We start from the raw sequence: 20,574 nt of genomic DNA, 5'->3' as shown, positions 1-20,574 counted from the left end.
TTCTAAATTCCTCAGTGTTATCATTTCTGAGGATTTGTCCTAGGTCCAGCAAGTAAGTGCCATTACAATGATGGCACGACAGCACAGATTTGGCATGTCATCTAGAACTTTGACAAACTTCTATAGGTGCACAGTGTTGAGTATACTGACTGGTTGCATCACAGCCTAACATGGAAACCCCAATGCCCCGGAATGGATAAGTCTACAAAAAGTGTGGAGTGTAGCCCATTCCTGCACTGACAAAGCCCTCCCCATCATTGAGCACATCTACAAGGAGCTCTCCACGGGATAGCAGCATACATCATTAAGGAGCCCTGCTGTCCAGGACATGTTCCCTTCTCATTGCCGTGCCTCCATCAGGAAGGAGGTACAGGAGCCTTGAGTGCCAAACCACCAAATTTTTACCCTTCAACCATCAGGCTCCCGAACCAGCGTGGAGGGATAGTTTACTCACCACAACACTGAACTGATTCCACAAACTATGACTCACTTTCAAATGCTTTGCAACTCATGTTCTCAGTATTATGTATTTTCATTTTTTACATAATTTGTTTTTGTACTTTGGTTGTTTGTAAGTCTTTATTGGTGCATAGCTTTCATAAATTCTATTGTATTTTTTTATTTGCCTGTGAATGACTGCAAGAAAATAAATCTCAAAAGTAGTATGTGGTGACATACATACTTTGATAATAAATTTTCTTTTATGATATTTCTGCCCAATTTGGACAGTGGTTATGTTTAATTCTGATCTGTATCCATTCTAAATATCCTTTAATAATGTTGCCTTCTTGAATGTGAAATGTTCTGCTGAAGTGTCTCTGACCTAAAACATTAAATCTATTTTTTTTCACAGATGCATCTTAACCAACTGAGTGTTCTCAGCACTTTCTGTTTATTAAATCTGCTGTTTAGGGACCTGTTTCTAATGTTATCTTCTGCTATCCAGTCACTATAGAATTTTCACTTTGTCAGCACAGATCTGTTTGCTTATGGCATCTTGAAACCAAACTAGTCTTTTAAATTGCTCATCACCTAATTTAATGTGACATTTTTGGCCAGAATAAATAATTACTTTATCTGTGAGTTCTAGATACTCCAATGCCAGGATACTTGGGATTTGTTTTCGACAATTGATATCAATAAGTGTGATGAATTTTACATTTAACCTAAGAGTGCTTGTTTCGGCTCATTAAAGTGATATTGTCAGCCTACAAAAAATTTAGTCCAATGCCTTACTTGTCTTTAGTTCTGGATGTTATCTGCTTACTTTTATTGTTTATATGATTTGTTTTTTTTCAACACATTGTTTGACAATCTTTTTTTAATGGATGCTATTGGGTTTCTTTGTTTAGTGGCTGCCTGTAAGGATAAGAATCTCAACATTATATATACCGTACATACTTGATAATAAATGTACTTTGAACAATTTTTTAACTTTGAGATGCTGGAAATTTAAAACAAAAGTCAGAAAACTGCTGGAAATATTTGGGCTGTACCTACGAAAATTTACTGCGGCAAATCTTTCCCTTTATCAGAGGTGAATAAAACCTGAGGATACAGGTTTAGAATAATAGCTTTAGAGGTGGTCTGAGGGGACACCTTTCATACCCAGAGAGTGGTGCGAACCAGAATGCACTGCTGGAAACAGTGTTGGAAACAGTCACTGTCAGTATTTAAGAAGAGATGAGCCAAACATTTGAATTTCTTTGGCATAAAAGGCTACCAGCCAAGTGATGGAAGATGGGATTAATATGGGTGTCCACTGGTCAGCATGGAAATGATCAGTTGACTGACTTGGTTCCATGCTCTTTGAAAAAAGTATGTTGGTAAATTAAAATCTTCATTTGCCTTAGGACTGTGTCTCCTGGCATTGGCCTGAAAATACCTGTATCCCACTTGATCCTGGCAGTTTCTACTGAAGTACAACATGGCCTCAGTGGCTTGTAGAACTTGAGTGGGCTACCGCAGGACACCATCTCCTGATAGGAAAACAATCTGAATTGCAAAGATTAATTCTACTGTCAAAAATTCAACAGGGCACTGTGACAGAGCTAGGAGAGCTGCTGACTTGTAGCTTCATTATCCTGGGTTCGTTCCTGACTTCCAGTGCAGTCTGTGTGTGGAGACTGCATGTTCTACCTGTGATCACGTGGATTCCCCTGAATGCTCTGCTTTCCTCCTGTATCCCGAAAGATGTGCAGTTTGGAAGATTAATTGGACACTGTAAATGGTTTGAAATGTATAGATAAGTGGAATCTAGGAAAATTGCATGGGAATGTGGCGAGAATTAAGTTAGGAAGGGGCCAGTCTAAAATTGAGTCCTTGATGGTACAGTCCTGTATGGGCTTGTTTTGGTGCTGTATCATTTAGGGTTCTATGACTAAGCATTTAAATGTTTTTAATTTGAGCTGTTTATCTGATCTGTTGGATAGTTTCACATCTCCCATTGAAGATTTGCAGAAACTTTTTATTTGTTTTTCCACTTTTCAGATCCTATTGTGAAATCTGTCTGCTCCTTGCGCATTGAAACCCACATCTTTAACCAAGTTTTTGTGCATTTTCGTTAATATCTCCTTACTGAAGCTGGTATCACCCTCGATAATTCTCCTTTGTAGTATTTTACTACTTTAGAAAGGAGCTATTTTATGAGGGAACATTTGACTGGGACTGTATTCTACAGAATTTAGAAGGTTGAGAGATCTCATCAAAACTTACTGCTTTAATGCATGATGGACAGATATTTCCCCCGGTTGATGAGGACATGCTTTGAGATTGAGGTACTGGCTGTCTATGATTGGGATGAGGAGAAACTTCTAGACTCATCTGCAGTGTTGAATTTCTGGAATTCTTTACACAGAAGTCTGTGGAACCCCAATTGTTGTGTTCATACAACTCCCAGATGGATAAGTGCCTGGAAAATAGAAGGATAGCCCTGAAAAATAGTATTGAAGCAAAGTAAATTGACCATGATCGTGATGACTGGCAAAGTGGGCTGCTCTATTATGTTCTTAGTTGTTGTTGGATATTAATAAAAGGGCATTAGGGCAAGTAATAAGCTGGAAGAGTGGAGATAAACTCAATCTGATCTTTCTCATCTTTGCATTTCTGTTATAAACTGGGAGTTGTATTAAAAATAATTTCTGTTATTTCCCCTCTAGGACCCCACAGAATGGAGCAAGAATGAACAGAAAGTGGCTGAAAGAAAAGCATGAACTGGAGGTTTATTGAATTCATCTACTTACTGTTTATATGGGACCATATAACAGTAAAACCTTCCCACCAGGATCCTACAGCCACCCAGAACCATGTCACCAAGCAGTTTGATTGGCTTATATCGGACAGGGGCCCTTTCCACAATTCGAGGGGTTATTTATCCTTTGTGGAAAGATATCGTCAAGGATATACAACAAGATATAAAATATATAGGTAATGCTTTCTATTATATCAGTTGTTTTGCTTGTGCATTTTTAAAATCTTACTTAATGAGTAAAGTTGACATTAAGATCAGTTTTAACAAATATTTGGCAAATGTAGAATCTGGAAAATGGTTCCAATTAAATACTCTGAAAAAGGATGAACATGATGTTTAATAGTTGTTGCTTGTTGACAGCAAAAGGCGACAGTGCATTATTATTTCAAAGAGGATTTATGCCATGATGCAGATCGTGTATTACTTCTGTTAAGATGGTGAGGAGAGCCTGACCAAACAATCTCTAGCTATTTTTATCATAGCAAGCAGCCACCATTTTGATTCCATATATTTCCCTCATGCTCTTGGTTCAGTGGCAAGGTTGCCTCTTGTTTATATTGATATTTTCACCAAAGCTCTTGTTCCAAGTCAGACTAAGCATTTCATTGTTCCTTTCAGTTAGGTGGGATTTCCTCAAAATCAGTATTTCAAATATCAGACAATAGATTCCCAAACCGACCTTTCATCTGACATGAGTCTATCTAGTGTTGATTACTTGCTGCTGAATTGAACAGAAAACATTGATGCTTTAAGTAGCTAACAATATATGTTTTTTAAGGGAAATACTTGGTAATGTTTAAGGCAGAAGGAAAGCAGGAAAATAGGATGAGAAGACAGCACTGTGCCAGATTTCAGATAGTGCTGCAGCCAACTGTATTACAGTGGTCAGATTTTAATATTTCATACATTTAATCCACAAAGCTGTATACAACTGATGTTTGACCTTGCCCATTGTCTGTTAAAATTTGTTCTTTTTCTTCCCTGTTGGATTTCATATGCAATGATGGAACTAGATAAGATATAAATAAGATTGGAATTGCAACTAATTTTTCTATTCATGTTGTAAGAAACTGCAATGCCAGTTTGACCATTAGATGGAGTGGGAGCCAGGGTTGTCTGAATATTGAGTCAGTCGTGTGTTCCATGTGGAAAGTTAGCGTTGACTGTATTTTTTGCTGGCTAAACATAATGTGTTTTGATTTGCTTTACTTTGATAAACAGATGTAGAGTGCATATGCATTAAAACCAGTCTGGTTTTTCATCACTGAAGATTATTCCCAAAAATATAAAACTGCTAAAAATATTTGGTAATTTCATTCTCCTTCCAACAAAATAATTAATAGAAATAAAAATTGCAGGCGATTCAGTTTGATTTTAGCGGTGGGCAAATGTTTCAAATAAGTTCAGCAGGATGGTACAAATCATCATTTAAAAAGATGTAGAGCAATCAAGGGCAGTCAGACTCAGGATGGTTTTTTGAGGGGAAGGTTTGGTCTAAGGACTGCATTTCTGAGGGGGGAAAATGAGGCAGTGCCTTTAACATGGTTGTCTGAGATGTTAACAAGTTCTTGATAAGGTCACTTATGACAAGTTGGTCAAAGAAATAGAAATAGCTGAGATCCATGGGAGAGTGGAAAATTGAAATAAAAGAGTTGGAGACAGTCAGCAGGTCAGGCAGCATTGTGGAAAGAGAAACAATTAACATTTCAGGTTCAAACCCGAGGAATTCTGCAGATGCTGGAAATTCAAGCAACACACATCAAAGTTGCTGGTGAACGCAGCAGGCCAGGCAGCATCTATAGGAAGAGGTACAGTCGACATAGCGCTTCCTATAGATGCTGCCTGGCCTGCTGTGTTCACCAGCAACTTTGATGTGTGTTGCTTAACAGTTCAGGTTCATGATTTTTCAACAGAAGCATGTGTATTCTAAACTGTTCTGGCAAATGGCCTTCAACTTGAAATGTGAATTCTGCTTTTTTTTCTACAGATGCTGCTTGACCTGCTGAGTATTTCTGGTATTTACTTTAATTTTAGATTTCTCGCATCTGTAGCATTTTAATTTCTGAAACCTACCTCGTCTCAGTAAGTAGAAAGCAACGGGAAATAATTAATGGGTGTTTTTTTAAAAGGCAATTACCAACAGGCTCCTGTAAAGTTCTATTTTCTTGCACTGGACTGTGTTAAATGTGTTCCACCGTTGCCAATACCAGCTATTGTTTTTGGTTGAAATGATCAGAGTACTCCTGGGTGATCGCTGATCTTGCCACTTCGACCTCTCCCTGGCTGCTGAATTAGGTCCCCACCATGCCACTGGGAAGTTAAACTGTGTAAAACTGGTCAGCTTTCTCTATGATCATTCTGGGATTTACATGGATTTTTTTTGAGCTTGATTTGCTGAGTGGTGGGTGACCAGTAACTGAGTGAGACCACAAGATGGGACTGGGTCTTCAGCCCATCGTCATGAAGCATGAAACATGTCCTTTGACACACTTTGGGTCAAAAGACATGCCTAGCAATTCACCTTTTTATTCATTTTGCCACTTACACTGATTAACTGACCATCTACATAATTTTGGGATATGAAATAAAACCAGGTTACCTGGAGGAAGCACACTCAGTCAAGGTGAGAACATGCAAATCCACACAGACAGAATCAGAATTAGGTTTAATATCACTGTCATGAAATTTGATGTTTTGTGGCAAGAGTACAATGCAATACATAAAATACTATATACTATAAGTTACAATAAACAATGAATTTAAAAATAAATTAAATAAGTAGTGCAAAAAAAGAACAAAATAGTGAGGTAGTTTTCATCGGATGGTTCATTGTTGGTTCAAAAATCTGATGGCATATGGAAAGAAACTGTTCCTAAAATATTGAATGTGTGTCTTCAGTCTCGTGTACCTCTTCTCTGATGATAGTAATAAGAACAGAGCATGGAAATCAGTATTGCACGTAAGCTGCTCAAACAAGGAGGCAGCATCTTCACCACTATTGGATCGAGCTGTGACAGGTAGTAGAGTGATGGAGCTGTGGATAGGAGGCTAATGCCGGGGTACGTCGGTGGGAGCATGCCGGATTGCAGTTTTAGCCTATTTAAGAAAAATAATTTTAGTAAATTATTTATATCATGTTTTATAGTTTTAATGTTGATTTCACATCATAGACATTTTGAAGGTCCAGTTAAAGTAAAATGTGCACCATACTAAGTCCTAAAGGAGGACTGAGGATCAGAGGGTCTGTCCTTGCTGTTCTTTCATCCCTTAAGGTAGCAGTAAGGGGAGATGAGTGAAGAAGGCATACAGAATGCTGGCTTTTCTTGGCTGGGGTATAGAATACACAAATATGGTACAAATTTATGTCTTTACCTATGTCACAACTGGAGTATTGTGCACAGTTCCGGTACAGTTCCAGTTGCCACATTATAGGAAGGATGTGATTATGCTGGAAAGGGTGCAGAGGAGATTCACTAGAGTGTTGCTGGGACATTTAAGGGAAAAGACATGATAGGCCGGGTAAGCTTCCCTCAGAGCGAAGGAGGCTGATAGGTCCTGAGAGATGTAAAAAAATTGAGAGGCACAGATTGAGAAAATAGTGAGAAAACTTTTCCCCAGTAGGGAGACAGCACAGGTGTCAGGTGAAGATTAAGAGGTTTGGAGGAGATCTGAGAGAAAGTTATTTCACCCAGACAGCAATTACAAATGGAAAGCTCTGCATGTGAAAATGGTGGAGACAAGGACACTCGTGACATTCGAAAATAATCCAGTTGAGTAAATGAATCTTCAAGACAAAAAAGGCTTTAGATTAAGCTGGTAACATATTTATGATGATTAATGTGGATGGGCGTCTGATGCTCAGTATGATTATGGTGGGATGAAGGAGCTGTTTATGTGCTGTGTTATTTTATGATATTAATGTTTACCACAGCTCCATCTGGAATGTTTTGCCACCTTTAGATTTTGAGTAAAATAATCTGTAAAATGATCTCATCCTTTGAAGGGAAATCAGTACAAAAATATGAGTCAAGTAATGCACCTGATTCAGGCTGCGTCTTCTCTGGTATTGGAGGGTGGTGGCTTCTGCACAGGAGTGAAAGAAGCTATAGAAAGTTGTAAAATTAGTCAGCTCCATCATGGATACTAACCTCCATAGTTCCCAAGATATCTTCAAGGTGCATTGGCTCAGAAAGGTGACATCCATCATCAAAGACCTCCATCACCCAGGGCACGCCTTCTTCTCATTGTTACTGTCAGGAAGGAGGTACAGAAGCCTGAAGGCAGACACTCAGAGAATTAGGGACTGGTTCTTCCTAATCTGTCATACGATTCCTAAATGGACAATGAACCCTTGAACGGTAGCTCACTTTGTTTTAATATATATTATTTGTTTTGCACTATTTTTGATCAATTCAATATGTATAATTACTTAATGTAATTGATTTACATTTACTTTTTTCTTTCTATATTATCATGTTATGCATTGTACTGCTGCTGCTGCTAAGTTAACAAATTTCACCATACATGCCTATTGTAATAAACCTAATCAGATTCCAAATCTGATTCTGATTCTGAAATGTTCACATTTTCCTGATAGATTTCATTTCCTATGCAAGACACTCCTGTATGTCTGAGTGAATTTGTCCATTATTGAAATGAAGGCTTAAACAAATGATAAAACAAGTAGGCAGGTATTGTTTAATATTTTACTCAGGTGTAATCATTATGTGCATATAGTCATTCTGCGTGGAGCAAGTTCTTTGACCCAAATCAAATCAAGTTTAATTATCATTCAACCAGACATGGATACAGCATTCCTCTGGGGGCAAGGTGCAAACGATACACAGCACATTCAAAATAGTGAGCAAAAAACCAATCACACAAAAAAAAACTCGTATATAGTCCAAGACCTGAGTGACATGTCCCGCAAATTGATGGTACAGTTCCTGGCAATTCATTCTGTCATTTCACTGATCAAACACTGAAGGGTAGTACCAACTGGAGCAACCAGCCCCCAGCTGAGCACGGACACTACGCTACGCTGCCTTCAGCGTCTCCGCACCTGGACTGCGGAGGCAGGGAAGCCCACGACTTGAGACCTAGTCCCCAATACAACCAAGCCTACGCAGCTCCCCCACTGCCTGTCTATCCACAAAACAGGAGAAACAGGTCTGCAGTAACTTACATTATCAATGTCCAACAGGATCTTGCGACTGCAAGAGAAATGTTTTAAGACATTTACCCATGATTATATTGCACGCTGCCTCTCTGATCCATTGGCTGGCTCCTTCTTCGACACACCGACTCCAACTTGATCAAGACTTTTTCAGAGAGCCGATTTCCTTGTTATTGCCCCATATCCCTCTTAAACTTTTCTGTCCAAAGTTCACCTAAAAACCTAATTTTTATCTTATGACGAAAGTAAAAACCATATACAAGCAACTGTTTCATGATAACAACAGGTATAACTTCTTGCCAGCTTTTCTGTAGTAACTGAAGGGCAAACTTAAATTCTTAGAGTTTCCAGGCCAATCCTAAAGAAGGAAGTCAAAACAATTGGGTCAAATTTACAGTGCAGCAAGAGATTGAAATGTAACCTCATTTAAATCTGTTAAGGGAGATGCTATTAAGAAGTTCAGGATGAATGAGTATGATATCTTATTCTTTACTCTCTCTTCTTTGTACCTCCTTTTTTTTGTTATCAACCCCACCAGAAATTGTATGTATTTATCCTTATAAAAACACAGGAGTACATTCTGCCTACAGGGTCGATACTGGCTCCTAAGAAAGCAACCTCAGTCCCAGCTCCTTATTTCTCTCTACCCCATTAAAGTGTTAGCAATTTCATGTTCCTGGATGTCAAGATCTCTGAGCATCTATCCTGGGCCCAACATATTGATACAATTACAAAGAAGGCATGACAGGGGCTATATTTTATTCGGAGCTTGAGGAGAATTGGTACGTCATCAAAGACCCTTGCAAATTTCTACAGATGCACCAGGGAGAGAATGCTAACTGGTTGCATCATTGTCTAGTACGGAAGGGCCACTGCACAGGATCGGAAAAATCTGCGAAGTGTTTTAAACTCAGCCACCTTCATCATGGGCACTAGCCTCCCCAGCATTGAGGACACCTTCAAAAGTCGATGCCTCAAAAAACTAGCATCCATCATTAAGGACCTCCATCACCTGGGACATATCCACTTCTCATTGCTAAGATACAGGAGGTGGTACCGGAGCCTGAACCACTCAATGCTTCAGGAGCAGCTTCTTCCCCTCTGCTATCAGATTTTTGAATGGACAATGAACCCATGAACGCTACCTCAGTATTTTCTCCCTCCCTCTTTGCACTACTCATTCAATTTTCTTTTTTCATATATACTTATTGAAATTCATAGTTTTCATTATTCTGTATCACAACGTACTGCCACCTTAAAACAGCAAATTTGACGACATATGCCAGTGATATTCAAACTGATTTTGATTTATTCTTGCATACTTCCTGACTTGATACTTTTTGCTATTAATCTCCGCTAAGGGATAATTTTCAGTATCTAATTAATCTGCAGTCACATCTTTAGGATATCGGGAGGAAACCAGGGCATAAAAAGGAAACATAGGCAGTTTTAGAAAAGTGAAATCACAATGTCAGCTTTACAAAAGTTGCTTGAAAGTATAATGCAATTCTATTATTTTGCCAAATTACTCACAAAGACAAAACTTTGTACTCCTTAATTGGTGTGACCTATGAGCAATAAATTAATGAAGTGATAATTACACCCCGACATTTGTAGTTAGAAATTCATACCTGCTCAACAATCATTAGAATTACTCCATTACATGGTTTAATTTTACTTTTGAAATCAATATTAAATACACAATGTATAGTCATTATTTATAAGTCCATGATGACAGACTTTATTGTGATTAATACATATCTAAATTGTTTTTCGATACAGCATATTCTGAGTGTTCACTGCAGAGTGTAATTGCTTGGTGTTTTCTTGCATACTGATTTAGAAAATCAAATTCCACCAATAGCTACAAATGAACTGACTTTACTTTCGGGACTGCCTGGTGAAGGAAGCCATTGAAATAAGATCAGAGAATAAGAATTTCAACAAAGGTGAAGGCCTTGCTCTAAGTAAGAACTGCAGTATGATTTTAAACAAATGTGGGACAGCGGAAACCTGATTGTTGAGGACTAACCAATCAAGAGGAACGGATGACGGCAGTTGAGTATACAGTATATACCTAGGCATCATCCCTGATGAAGATGGCAGAGTTTTTCCATCAAAATGGTGGTTAAAATCAACACTTGGACCCACTGGAAGCCTGAGAAGAGTTTATACGTCATATACACTGGGAAAGCACCAGATCCTTTTTGACTTTCTTAGTGTATCTGCATGCTGACCTTCTGAGTTTATAGTTGATCATCCGTATCTCTGTGAACACTTGTGCTGAATAATCTCACACCTTTTAAATTAATATCCTCCTCTTCTGGTCTTAAAGCCAAAGTAAATAACGTGCATTACCCTTATTTTTCTCCATCCACTGGACTATTGTCTACTCACTGAACCCATATGTATCCTCTTGTGTTCTCAGAATTTATTTTTACTGTCTGTGTATTTGCAAAATTAGATATGTTGGAGTTTGTCTCATTATATAAATAATTAACTTTAAATGTAAATAGCTGAGAACCCACTGCTGTTCACTGTGGCATCCCACTAGTAACATGCTTGAAAAATTGTAAATGACTAATTCATCCCAACTCTTTTTTTCCGCATCTCTGGTTCATATTAATAGTCATAGAACTAGACAGCACAGAAAGACGCAAACACGAGGAAATCTGCAGATGCTGGAAATTCAAGCAACACACACAAAAAATGCTGGTGAACGCAGCAGGCCAGGCAGCACCTATAGGAAGAGGTACAGTTGACGTTATGGGCCGAGATCTGATGAATGGTCTCGGCCTGTGACATCGACTGTGCCTCTTCCTATAGATGCTGCCTGGCCTGCTGCGTTCACCAGCATTTATTGTGTGTGGAGCACAGAAAGAGGCACCTTGGCCCACTGAGTCTACACCAACCATCAGTCAGCCATTCACATTAATCCTAGTTTATATTAAAATATAGAACTGTACACCACAGTTTATGCCCTTTGGACACCAACATTGTGCCAACCATTTAACCTATTCCAAAATCGAATGAATCCTTCCCTCCCTAATATATCAGTCTCCACCACCATCATGGGCAGAATGTGTTCCATGCACCCACTACACTTCTGTGTGGAAAAAAAAAACACACAACTATCTCTGACATCCTCCCTAATATGCCCCTTTTATATTAACCATTTCACCCTGGGAGAAAGTGACTGGCAATCCACTAGACATGTGCCTCTTATCATCTTGTAACCCTATCAAGTCACCTCTCATCTTTATAGCTCACTCAACTCCTTCACATAAGACATGCTCTCTAATCCAGGAAACAGCCTGGTAAATCTCCTTTGCATTGCCTCTACAGCTTCCACATTCTTCCAGGCGACCAGAACTGAACACTATACTCAAAGAGTGGTCTAACCAGAGTTTTACAGAGCTGCAACATTACTGTAAAAACCATAGAAACATTACAGCACAGAAACAGGCCTTTCCCCTTCTTGGCTGTGCTGAACCATTTTTCTCATTTTTCTGCCTAGTCCCACTGACCTGCACTTAGACTATATCCCTCCATACACCTCTCATCCATGTACCTGTCCAAGTTTTTCTTAAGTGTTAAAAGTGAGCCCACATTTACCACTTCATCTGGCAGCTCATTCCACACTCCTACCACTCTCTGTGTGAAGAAGCCCCACCAATGTTCCCTTTAAACTTTTCCCCCTTCACCCTTAACCCATGTCCTCTGGTTTTTTCTCCCCTAGCCTCAGTGGAAAAAGCCTGCTTGCATTCACTCTATCTATACCCATCATAATTTTATATACTTCTATCAAATCTCCCCTCATTCTTCTATGCTCCAGGGATTAAAGTCCCAACCTATTCAACCTTTCTCTGTAACTCCGTTTCTCAAGTCCTGGCAACATCCTTGTAAATCTTCTCTGCACACTTTCAACCTTATTAATATCCTTCCTGTAATTAGGTGACCAAAACTGCACACAATACTCCAAATTCGGCCTCACCAATGTCTTGTACAACCTCACCATAACATTCCAACTCCTATACTCAATACTTTGATTTATAAAGGCCAATGTACCAAAAGCTCTCTTTATGATCCTATTTACCTGTGACACCACTTTTTGGGAATTTTGTACCTGAATTCCCAGATCCCTCTGTTCTACTGCACTCCTCAGTGCCTTACCATTTACCTTGTATGTTCTACCTTGTTTTGTCCTTCCAACGTGCAATACCTCACACTTGTCTGTATTAAACTCCATGTGCCATTTTTCAGACCATTTTTCCAGCTGGTCCAAATCCCTCTGCAAGCTTTGCAAACCTTCCTCACTGTCCACTACTCTTCCAATCTTTGTATCATCAGCAAATTTGCTGATCCAATTTACCACATTATCATCCACATCATTAATATAGATGACAAATAACAATGGACCCAGCACGGATCCCTGTGGCACACCATTAGTCACAGGCCTCCACTCAGAGAAGCAATCCTCCACTACCACTCTCCAGCTTCTTACCTCATGGCTCTTGAGATCAGTCCCCTGACTAATGAAGGTCACCACACCATATGCCTTCTTAATTACCCTTTCAACTTGCTTGGCAACTTTGAGGGAGTTATGAACCTGGCCTCGAGATCCCAATGTTCCTTCATACTGATAAGAGTCCTGCCATTATTCAAGTTTGCCTTCAAGTTTGACCTTCCAAAGTATTATTTCACACTTTTTTTGAATTGAACTCCATTTACCAATTCTCAGCTGAGCTCTGTATCCTATTCATGAAACACTGTAATCTATAACCACCTTCTGCACTATCCATAACACCACGTACCTTCTTGTCACCTACCCTCCGTTCCATTTCCTCATCAGTCATTTATAAAAACCACGAAGAACAGGGGTCCTAGAACATATCCTTGTTCAGCACCAGGATAGTGAGCACCTTGTTGATGCCCACGTGGATCTCTAGATAGAATATACTCCATGTACCATGCCTGATGTGGGCAAGTCAATTTTGAATCCAAGCAACCAAGTTTCCCTGAATCCCATACCTTCTGACTTTCTGAATGAGACCACCATGAGGAATCTTGTTGAATGCATAATTTTTTGTCACTTCCTTAAATGGCATGCACACCTGATGCATGACCTCCCTTCACAGAGCAATGCTGACTAACCCTACTCAGACAATACTTCTCCAAATGCTTGTGAATCCTGTCTCTATGACTCCTCTGCAATAGTTTGCCCACCAGTGGTGTAAGACTAACTGGTCTATAATTCCCAGGATTATCCTTGTTATCTTTCCTGAACAAAGGAACAAAATTTTCCACCCACCAATCATCTAGTACTACTTCTGTGGCCAGTGAGGATGCAAAGATCATTGCCAAAGGCACAGAAATCTCTTCTCTTGCTTGCCATAGTAACCTGGATATAGGCGCCAAGGGTTTATCTATCGTAATGCATTTTTAAATGTTCCACCACCTGCTCTTTGTTAACATTTACATGTTCTTGCATATTAGCCTGCTCTATGCTGTCCTCTCACAAGAGCCCTCCCAATGGTGAATACCAAAACAAGGTATTCAAAAGGACCTCCCCTGTGTCCTGTGATTCCAGGCACTTGTTTCCTTTTCCATCCGTGATTGGTTTACCATCACTCTGGTCATCTTCCTGTTCTTCACGTATGTGTAGAATGCCTTGCAGTTTTCCTTAATTGTACTCGCCAGTGCCTTCTCATGTCCTTCTCTTTCTCTCCTAAGTCCTTACTTAAGCTCCTTCTTGATTACCTTATAACTTTCAATACCTCTGCCTGATCCTTGCTTCCTAAACCTTAAGTATAATTCTTTCTTCTTCTTGACCAGATTCCACTTTTTTTGTCAACCTACTATTTCACTGCCTCAAACTTACCCAGAACTCTATGTAAGTGCTCCCTAAACAACTATCATACTTCCATTGTACATTTTCCTAAGTGCATCTGTTCCCAATTTATGCTCCCAAGTTCCTGCCTAACAGCGTCATAGTTTGCCTCCGACCAATTAATTACTTTTTTCATACCATGTTCTCTTATTCCTGTCCAGAGCTATGCTGAAGTTCAAGAAATTATGGTCTTTCCACTGAGAGATCTGCCACCTGACCCCGCTCCCTTCCTAACTTTATGTCTAGTATGGTCTTCTCTGGTTGGCCTGTCACATATTGTGTCAGCAATAATTTCCGGACATACCTAACATTCTGCCCCATCTAAAACCTTTGCACTAGAGGTGCCAATCATTATTTGGGAAATTGAAGTCACTAGTAACATCAATGCCATTACTTTTACACCTGATAGGCAGTCATTTGAGATACTTACACTTTCTGGATGAAGAAGATCCTATTAATATCCTATCTAAATATCCTTTCCCTCACCCTGAATTAATATCTCCAGTTTTATCTGTCTCTGATGTGGGAAAAAGTTTCCTGCAGTCCACCGTCCCTGTAACCCTTCACGTCACTCAATCATGTCCCTTCCTAACCTTCTCCATTCCTGGGAGAACAGACACATCTCAGCAAATCTCTCCTCATAACTGAACTACTGCATCCCAGGCAATGTAAAACTCTGCACACTCTCTTCCTGTATTATCTTATTGTTCCTATACCTTGGTGACCAGAACTGGACGCAGTGCTCCATCTGAGATTGAACCAAACTTTAATCAATTTGAAGCACTTTGCTAATTAAAACCTCAATTAATGAAGGCCAGTATTCTATATACCTTAACTGCATTATCTGCCTGGTTGTCACTTTTAGGGATCAATGAACTTATGCACCAATGTGCTTCTGCACTTTAATACTCTCTACCCTCCAATGGAAGATGTATACTAGCCTCACTGGTACTCACATGTGCTTCTGAATGGTCTGATGTATTGTGCATTCAGAGATGCTCTGCTGCACACCACTGTTGTAACACGTGCGTTATTTGAGTTACCGTCACCTTCCTATCAGCTTAATGCAGTCTGGCTAGTGTCCTTTGACCTCTTATTAGCAAGGTATTTTCACCCACAGGCTGCTTGCTCATCAGATGATTTATTTTTCGCACCATTATCTAAAGACAAGTTATATGTGAAAATCCTTGGAGATCAGCAGTTTCTAAGATACTCAACCATCCTCTCTGGCACCAACAGTCAAAGTCACTTGAATCACATTCCTTCTCCATTCTGATGTTTGGTCTAAACAGTAACTGTATCTCTTGACCATGCCTGCATGCTTTAATGCATTGAGTTGCTGCCACATATTGGCTGATTAGATATTTGCATTAACGAGCAGGTGTACAGGTGGCCACTAAGTGTATATGTTGGACACAATTTCCCTGCACTCATATTTCAGTTGTCATTTCCCATGCAAAACTCAATTTAGAGCATTACCTGGAAAATTAGATCATGTTCGTCATCCCCTTAAGTCCAGAAATCTACAGGCTCTGAATATCTGAAACCAAAATGGTCATTGTTCAGAAACATTAAATGGGTCTGGACCTTCAACTGTAGAGAAAGAAACAGTTGTTTTCTGTCAAAGAGGCTTTGGCCTGAAACATTAACTCTGCTTCTCCCTCCACAGATGGTGCTTCATCCGCTGAGTGTTTCAAGTGTGCTTCTATTTCTGATTTACAATTTTTATAATCACCCACCCACCCCTGGTGATCTTCTTACCTCTTCACTCCCACCAACCATATTCACTCCAAATCTTGTTAAACATGCACAGCCCACCCAAGATCTCTGACTACTGCAGTCACAAAACTTATCAAAATTATGCAGTCTTTTCAGCCTTTGATACACTTGACAAAAAATGTGGATTTACTTTTCGTGATTCTGTGAAGAACAATCTTGAAATAGATTTTTTTCCCCAGGATCCAATAATGTCATGGTTATCACTCGAATCTAGTTGTCCTTTTGCTTGAGATCATTTCAATGAATTTAAGTAATACAGGAGGCATTCGATAATATTTCAACTCTCATCTTCAACATTTTTGCCCCAGTGCCTGGATGATTGGTCAGACTCCGTGACATATTGTGGATAGGTTATGACCTACTATGGAGCATTATCAGCTTTTAAGGATTGAGAATCCTTCAGTCTTAAAGATCTAAAACGATGTTTAAAATGACTTTCAAAATAGGAGCTTGCAGCACATAGCATCACTGAATAACAATGATTCATTATCCATATTAAGAATTTTCTAATCAGCAGTTAGATTTTCTGATCCAGCAATAACATTGAAATCATCTGTTTCAATCTGTTCTGTCTGATATGAACTGAATGTTTGTGTTCTCATTATGAGACCTTTTATTTTTAGCTTGGCTTGGAGTGGGTGAGGAAGGGAAGCTGATCAGGCTCGTCGTGGGCTGACAGCAGCTGTGGTTTCAAAAGACAATCCTGCATTTAGCAGTTCCTCCTCCTGCTCAGAACAAAAACCTTCCATTTTGTGATTAAAAATAGGCTTGAGTCATGCAGTCAGTTTGGTGTGCAGCCAAGGTGTACAACAAAATCTTCAGTCTGATATAAAGTATAGACTGGAAAGTGATTGGAGCTGTTGAAATTGTCCTTGGATTCAGCTTCCATGGTCATGCCTTTGAACTAGCCTTTTATATTCCAATTCCCAGTCCTGTTCCGACATGTTGGGTCATGGCCTCCTCTTGTGCCAAATGAGGCCACCCTCAGGGTGGAGGAGCAACAATCATATTCCATCTGGGTAGCCTTCAACCTGATAGCATGAATATCAAATACTCCTTCTCGTTTAAAAAAAAGCCCTCCTCTTCCTCTATTCCCCACTCAGACCTTTTACCTCTTTTCACCTGTTATCACTTCCCTCCTACTTCGTTCTTCCATAGTCCACTGTGCTCTCCTATCAGACTCCTTCCTCTCTAGCCTTTAACCATTCCCAGCCAGTGGCTTCACCTATCACATTCCAGCTAGCCTTCATTCCCTACCCTCCCACCTCACACCTTTTTAGTCCAGCATCCTCCCCCTTACTTTTCAGTACTGAAGAAAGGACTCAGCCTGAAACATTGATTGTTTATTCATTGCCATAGGTGCTGCCTGACCTACTGATATCCCTACTGACATGCGTGTGTTGCTTTTGACTAGTGGTCATTTCTGAAAGTTATGCATGTACTGGATGGGAGAAGACAGCTGGGCTTGTTAGCCATGTTTTCTGCCATCAGCTAGCTTGCCAGTATTCACTAGCTAACTCCCGACAACAGGAATGCTCCACAAGGCATTTTACATGCATACAAATCACTGCCATCATAAAGGGTGTATAAATGCAAATATGAGGAATAAGCAAATGGGCAAGAGGTACAGGAGCTAGAAGATCGACACTCAATGTTATAGAAACAGCTTCTTCTCCTCCATCATCAGATTTCTAAATGGTACATGAATCCATGTACACCATCTCATTATTCCCCTTTTGCGCTATTTATTTATGTGTCACTTTTCTATGTCTTGTACTGTACCTGCCGCACAAAATCACAACATATATCAGTAATAATAAACCTGATTCAGATTTTGAAATGTGATTAAAATTGTGAGAAATCAGACCATGGGTTTGTATTTTGCCTCTGACTGCTTAAAAGTATCCCAAAGTATATCCACGAGAGCATAAAACTCTGGAATTTAGGAAAACCCAGATATTTGGGATACAAAATAAAATTCACTCTCAGAGAACTGGTGTGGGTGAGATATTTTCCCTCGCAAGTTCCACGAGAGGGAATATTATTCTGTATTTCAAATTTTTGGGTTTCCCTGAGTTTTCAAATTTCCCTGAGCCAGATTACTGTAACACAGAGGTTTCCTGCATTCTAAAACAGAAACCAGTTTTCTTTTGGACATCTTTATTGTGTGCAATGCAGGTGAAATTATGCACAGGTTGTTGTGCAGAATAATTGTACTAGGCAACTGATTCTTAGACCAGGAGTTATTTTTGTTTCTGAACTAAATGTAATGCTTCCAGGCACTCAAGTATAGATAGCCGCTGCAGTGATGTCAGTTCCTTTTCAGACATAATCTCAACAAGAACTTACATTCATGTAAATCACCGCCCATAAACACTGAACAGACTAATAATAGCAGAAGGTGGTGAGATCTGTTTGGTGACCCTGCACTTCAGATAGTTGGCAGCTACTGTGTTGCTTGAATCCATACTTGGAAATTATTAAAGCAAAAGAAGTGACACCAGCCTGTGAACTTGGATTGGTTGCTTGCTTGGCATAGGCCCAATTTGAATAAAATGCCCTGCTTCATGTGAATTGAAGATATTGCAACTGAAAGTGCACAATAAATTATGGATTTCTGTATTTGTATTGAATATACTGGAGCATATTCTCAGTGAGATGCATATGAAGAAGTACAAAATCTATTTCCTGACAATGTACACACATATAAAATATACTTCCTGATTTTAAATACAAGAGATTCTGCAGATGCTGAGATCTTGAGCACACACAGAAGATACGGGAGGAACTCAGCAAGTCAGGCAACATCAATGGAGGGATAAAAAAGTCGACCTTTTGAGTCGAGTCCCTTCATTAGAACTGGAAAGGGTGGGGCAAAAGTTGAGGGAGATGGAAGAGTACAAGCTGGCGGGTGATAGGTGAGACCAGGTGAAGGGGAAGGTGGGTGAGTGGGGAAGGGTGATGAAATAAGCTGAGAGGGGATTGGTGGAAGACGAGATAAAGGGCTGAAGAAGATGGTGAGGAATCTGAGAGGACAGTGAATCATGGAAGAAAGGGAAAGAGCAGGGGAACCAGAAGGACGTGATGTGCAAGTGAGGAGAAGAGAAGGGGGTGAAAGGGTAATCAGAATTGAGAATGGAAAAAGGGGGAAGGGAGAAGTAATTACCAGAAGTTAGAGTAATTGACGTTTATCCCATCAATTTGAAGGCTATCCAGATGGAATATGAGGTGCTGCCACTTCCTGATCAACTATGTTAATTGCGTTTTTCTTATGTAACCTGTTCTGGTAAAAGCATATCCATAAGATCAATTCCATCATTGAAGTAACCAAGATTAGACTGTATAGCCCTTTATGCAATGAATGTAGATTGGCAAATCAGGCTTCATTATGCTTGGTGCTTTGGTGAGTGAATGAATGAGTCTGCTTGGTGCTTGGTGCTCCCAATGCTATTTGGTTCAACCCAGGTGCATTTGGGGAGGTGGGGGATGGGGAGGAGAGGTGGAGAAAGGACATTTGCAAACACCACATTCCCACAAGGTAAGAGATTCCATCCCCATCCATCCCATTGGTCTCAAATATTTGTTCATATCCACATCCATAAGTACAGGCTTTGCCCATCTATTTGTAACCTGGAGAAGACCTGTACTTTTGTACTGATGCAGTTTACATTCACTAATTTATCCCTGGGATATGAGGCTGTTTTTAGGAACCATTAGCTGGGATAGGCCGGCATTCATCAGATATTTTGAAGTATTGGCAGCTGGTCAAGCACTCAAGCTTCGAGAGGAAATGTAATGCTCAATGCTGAAAGGCTGGTTGAAGAGAATTCAATAAAGGAAATAGAATCTGATCAAGAAGAAACTATGTAGGGCCATGAAAAATCAAAATAAAATCTCATTGCTTGGAGAATTAAGAATCCAGAACTATTTATCACTTGCAGGCCTCTACCCTAGTACTTGTTCATCCTCACATGTCCATCAAGAGCACTTTGATTCCTTTTGCCAAAAATCTACACTTGGGGTAATTTGTGAACCAATTAGCCAAACAGCATGACTTATAAATGTGAGAAGATAATTGGAGCACCCAGAAGGACCCACACCTCTCAAAGACAGCAGAGACAGCATCCAAAGTCATGAGATAACATGGATCCCTGGAGCACCGCTCTTGGCAATGTAACTCCAGGTGACAGGAGATACAGGCATGTAAGTATCCCTGATGATTCTTCATTCCTGCATTTCCCCTTGAGCCCCCCCGCGTCATTCTTCACACCTCGAATCTCAGCTGTTTCCTCTCAGCATACTGTTGTTCAGATGTAATATTCTCCCTCTCACTGAGCCTTCCTTGATCACCTGATATTTTCCTCCTATTTCTTTGTCAGAGCCTGTTTACCATCAAAGTGGGGTTCTGATAGCATACCCCAGTATTCTCAGTCCACAGGGCAACGTCCTGCTCCAAATAAATAGCCGCCAGTATTCTCT

The 20,574-nt window shown here is 39.9% G+C and overlaps 1 protein-coding gene across 3 annotated transcripts in view; it reads left to right on the top strand.

The window, feature by feature from the left end:
• Positions 1–20,574, top strand: part of brinp1 (bone morphogenetic protein/retinoic acid inducible neural-specific 1) — a 423,443-nt gene that overhangs the window by 120,743 nt on the left and 282,126 nt on the right. For all 3 annotated transcript variants that reach the window (XM_063073794.1, XM_063073795.1, XM_063073798.1), the window contains exon 2: positions 3,159–3,426. In XM_063073794.1, the coding sequence (XP_062929864.1) occupies positions 3,209–3,426 (218 nt within the window). In that variant the 5' untranslated portion in view covers positions 3,159–3,208. The remainder of the gene's footprint in view (positions 1–3,158; positions 3,427–20,574) is intronic.

Source organism: Mobula hypostoma, chromosome 21 (assembly GCF_963921235.1).
Source record: "Mobula hypostoma chromosome 21, sMobHyp1.1, whole genome shotgun sequence".
Classification (NCBI taxonomy): Eukaryota; Metazoa; Chordata; class Chondrichthyes; order Myliobatiformes; family Myliobatidae; genus Mobula; species Mobula hypostoma.
Note: the sequence above shows the minus strand (reverse complement) of the source record. Positions and strands in the feature narration are given on the sequence as shown.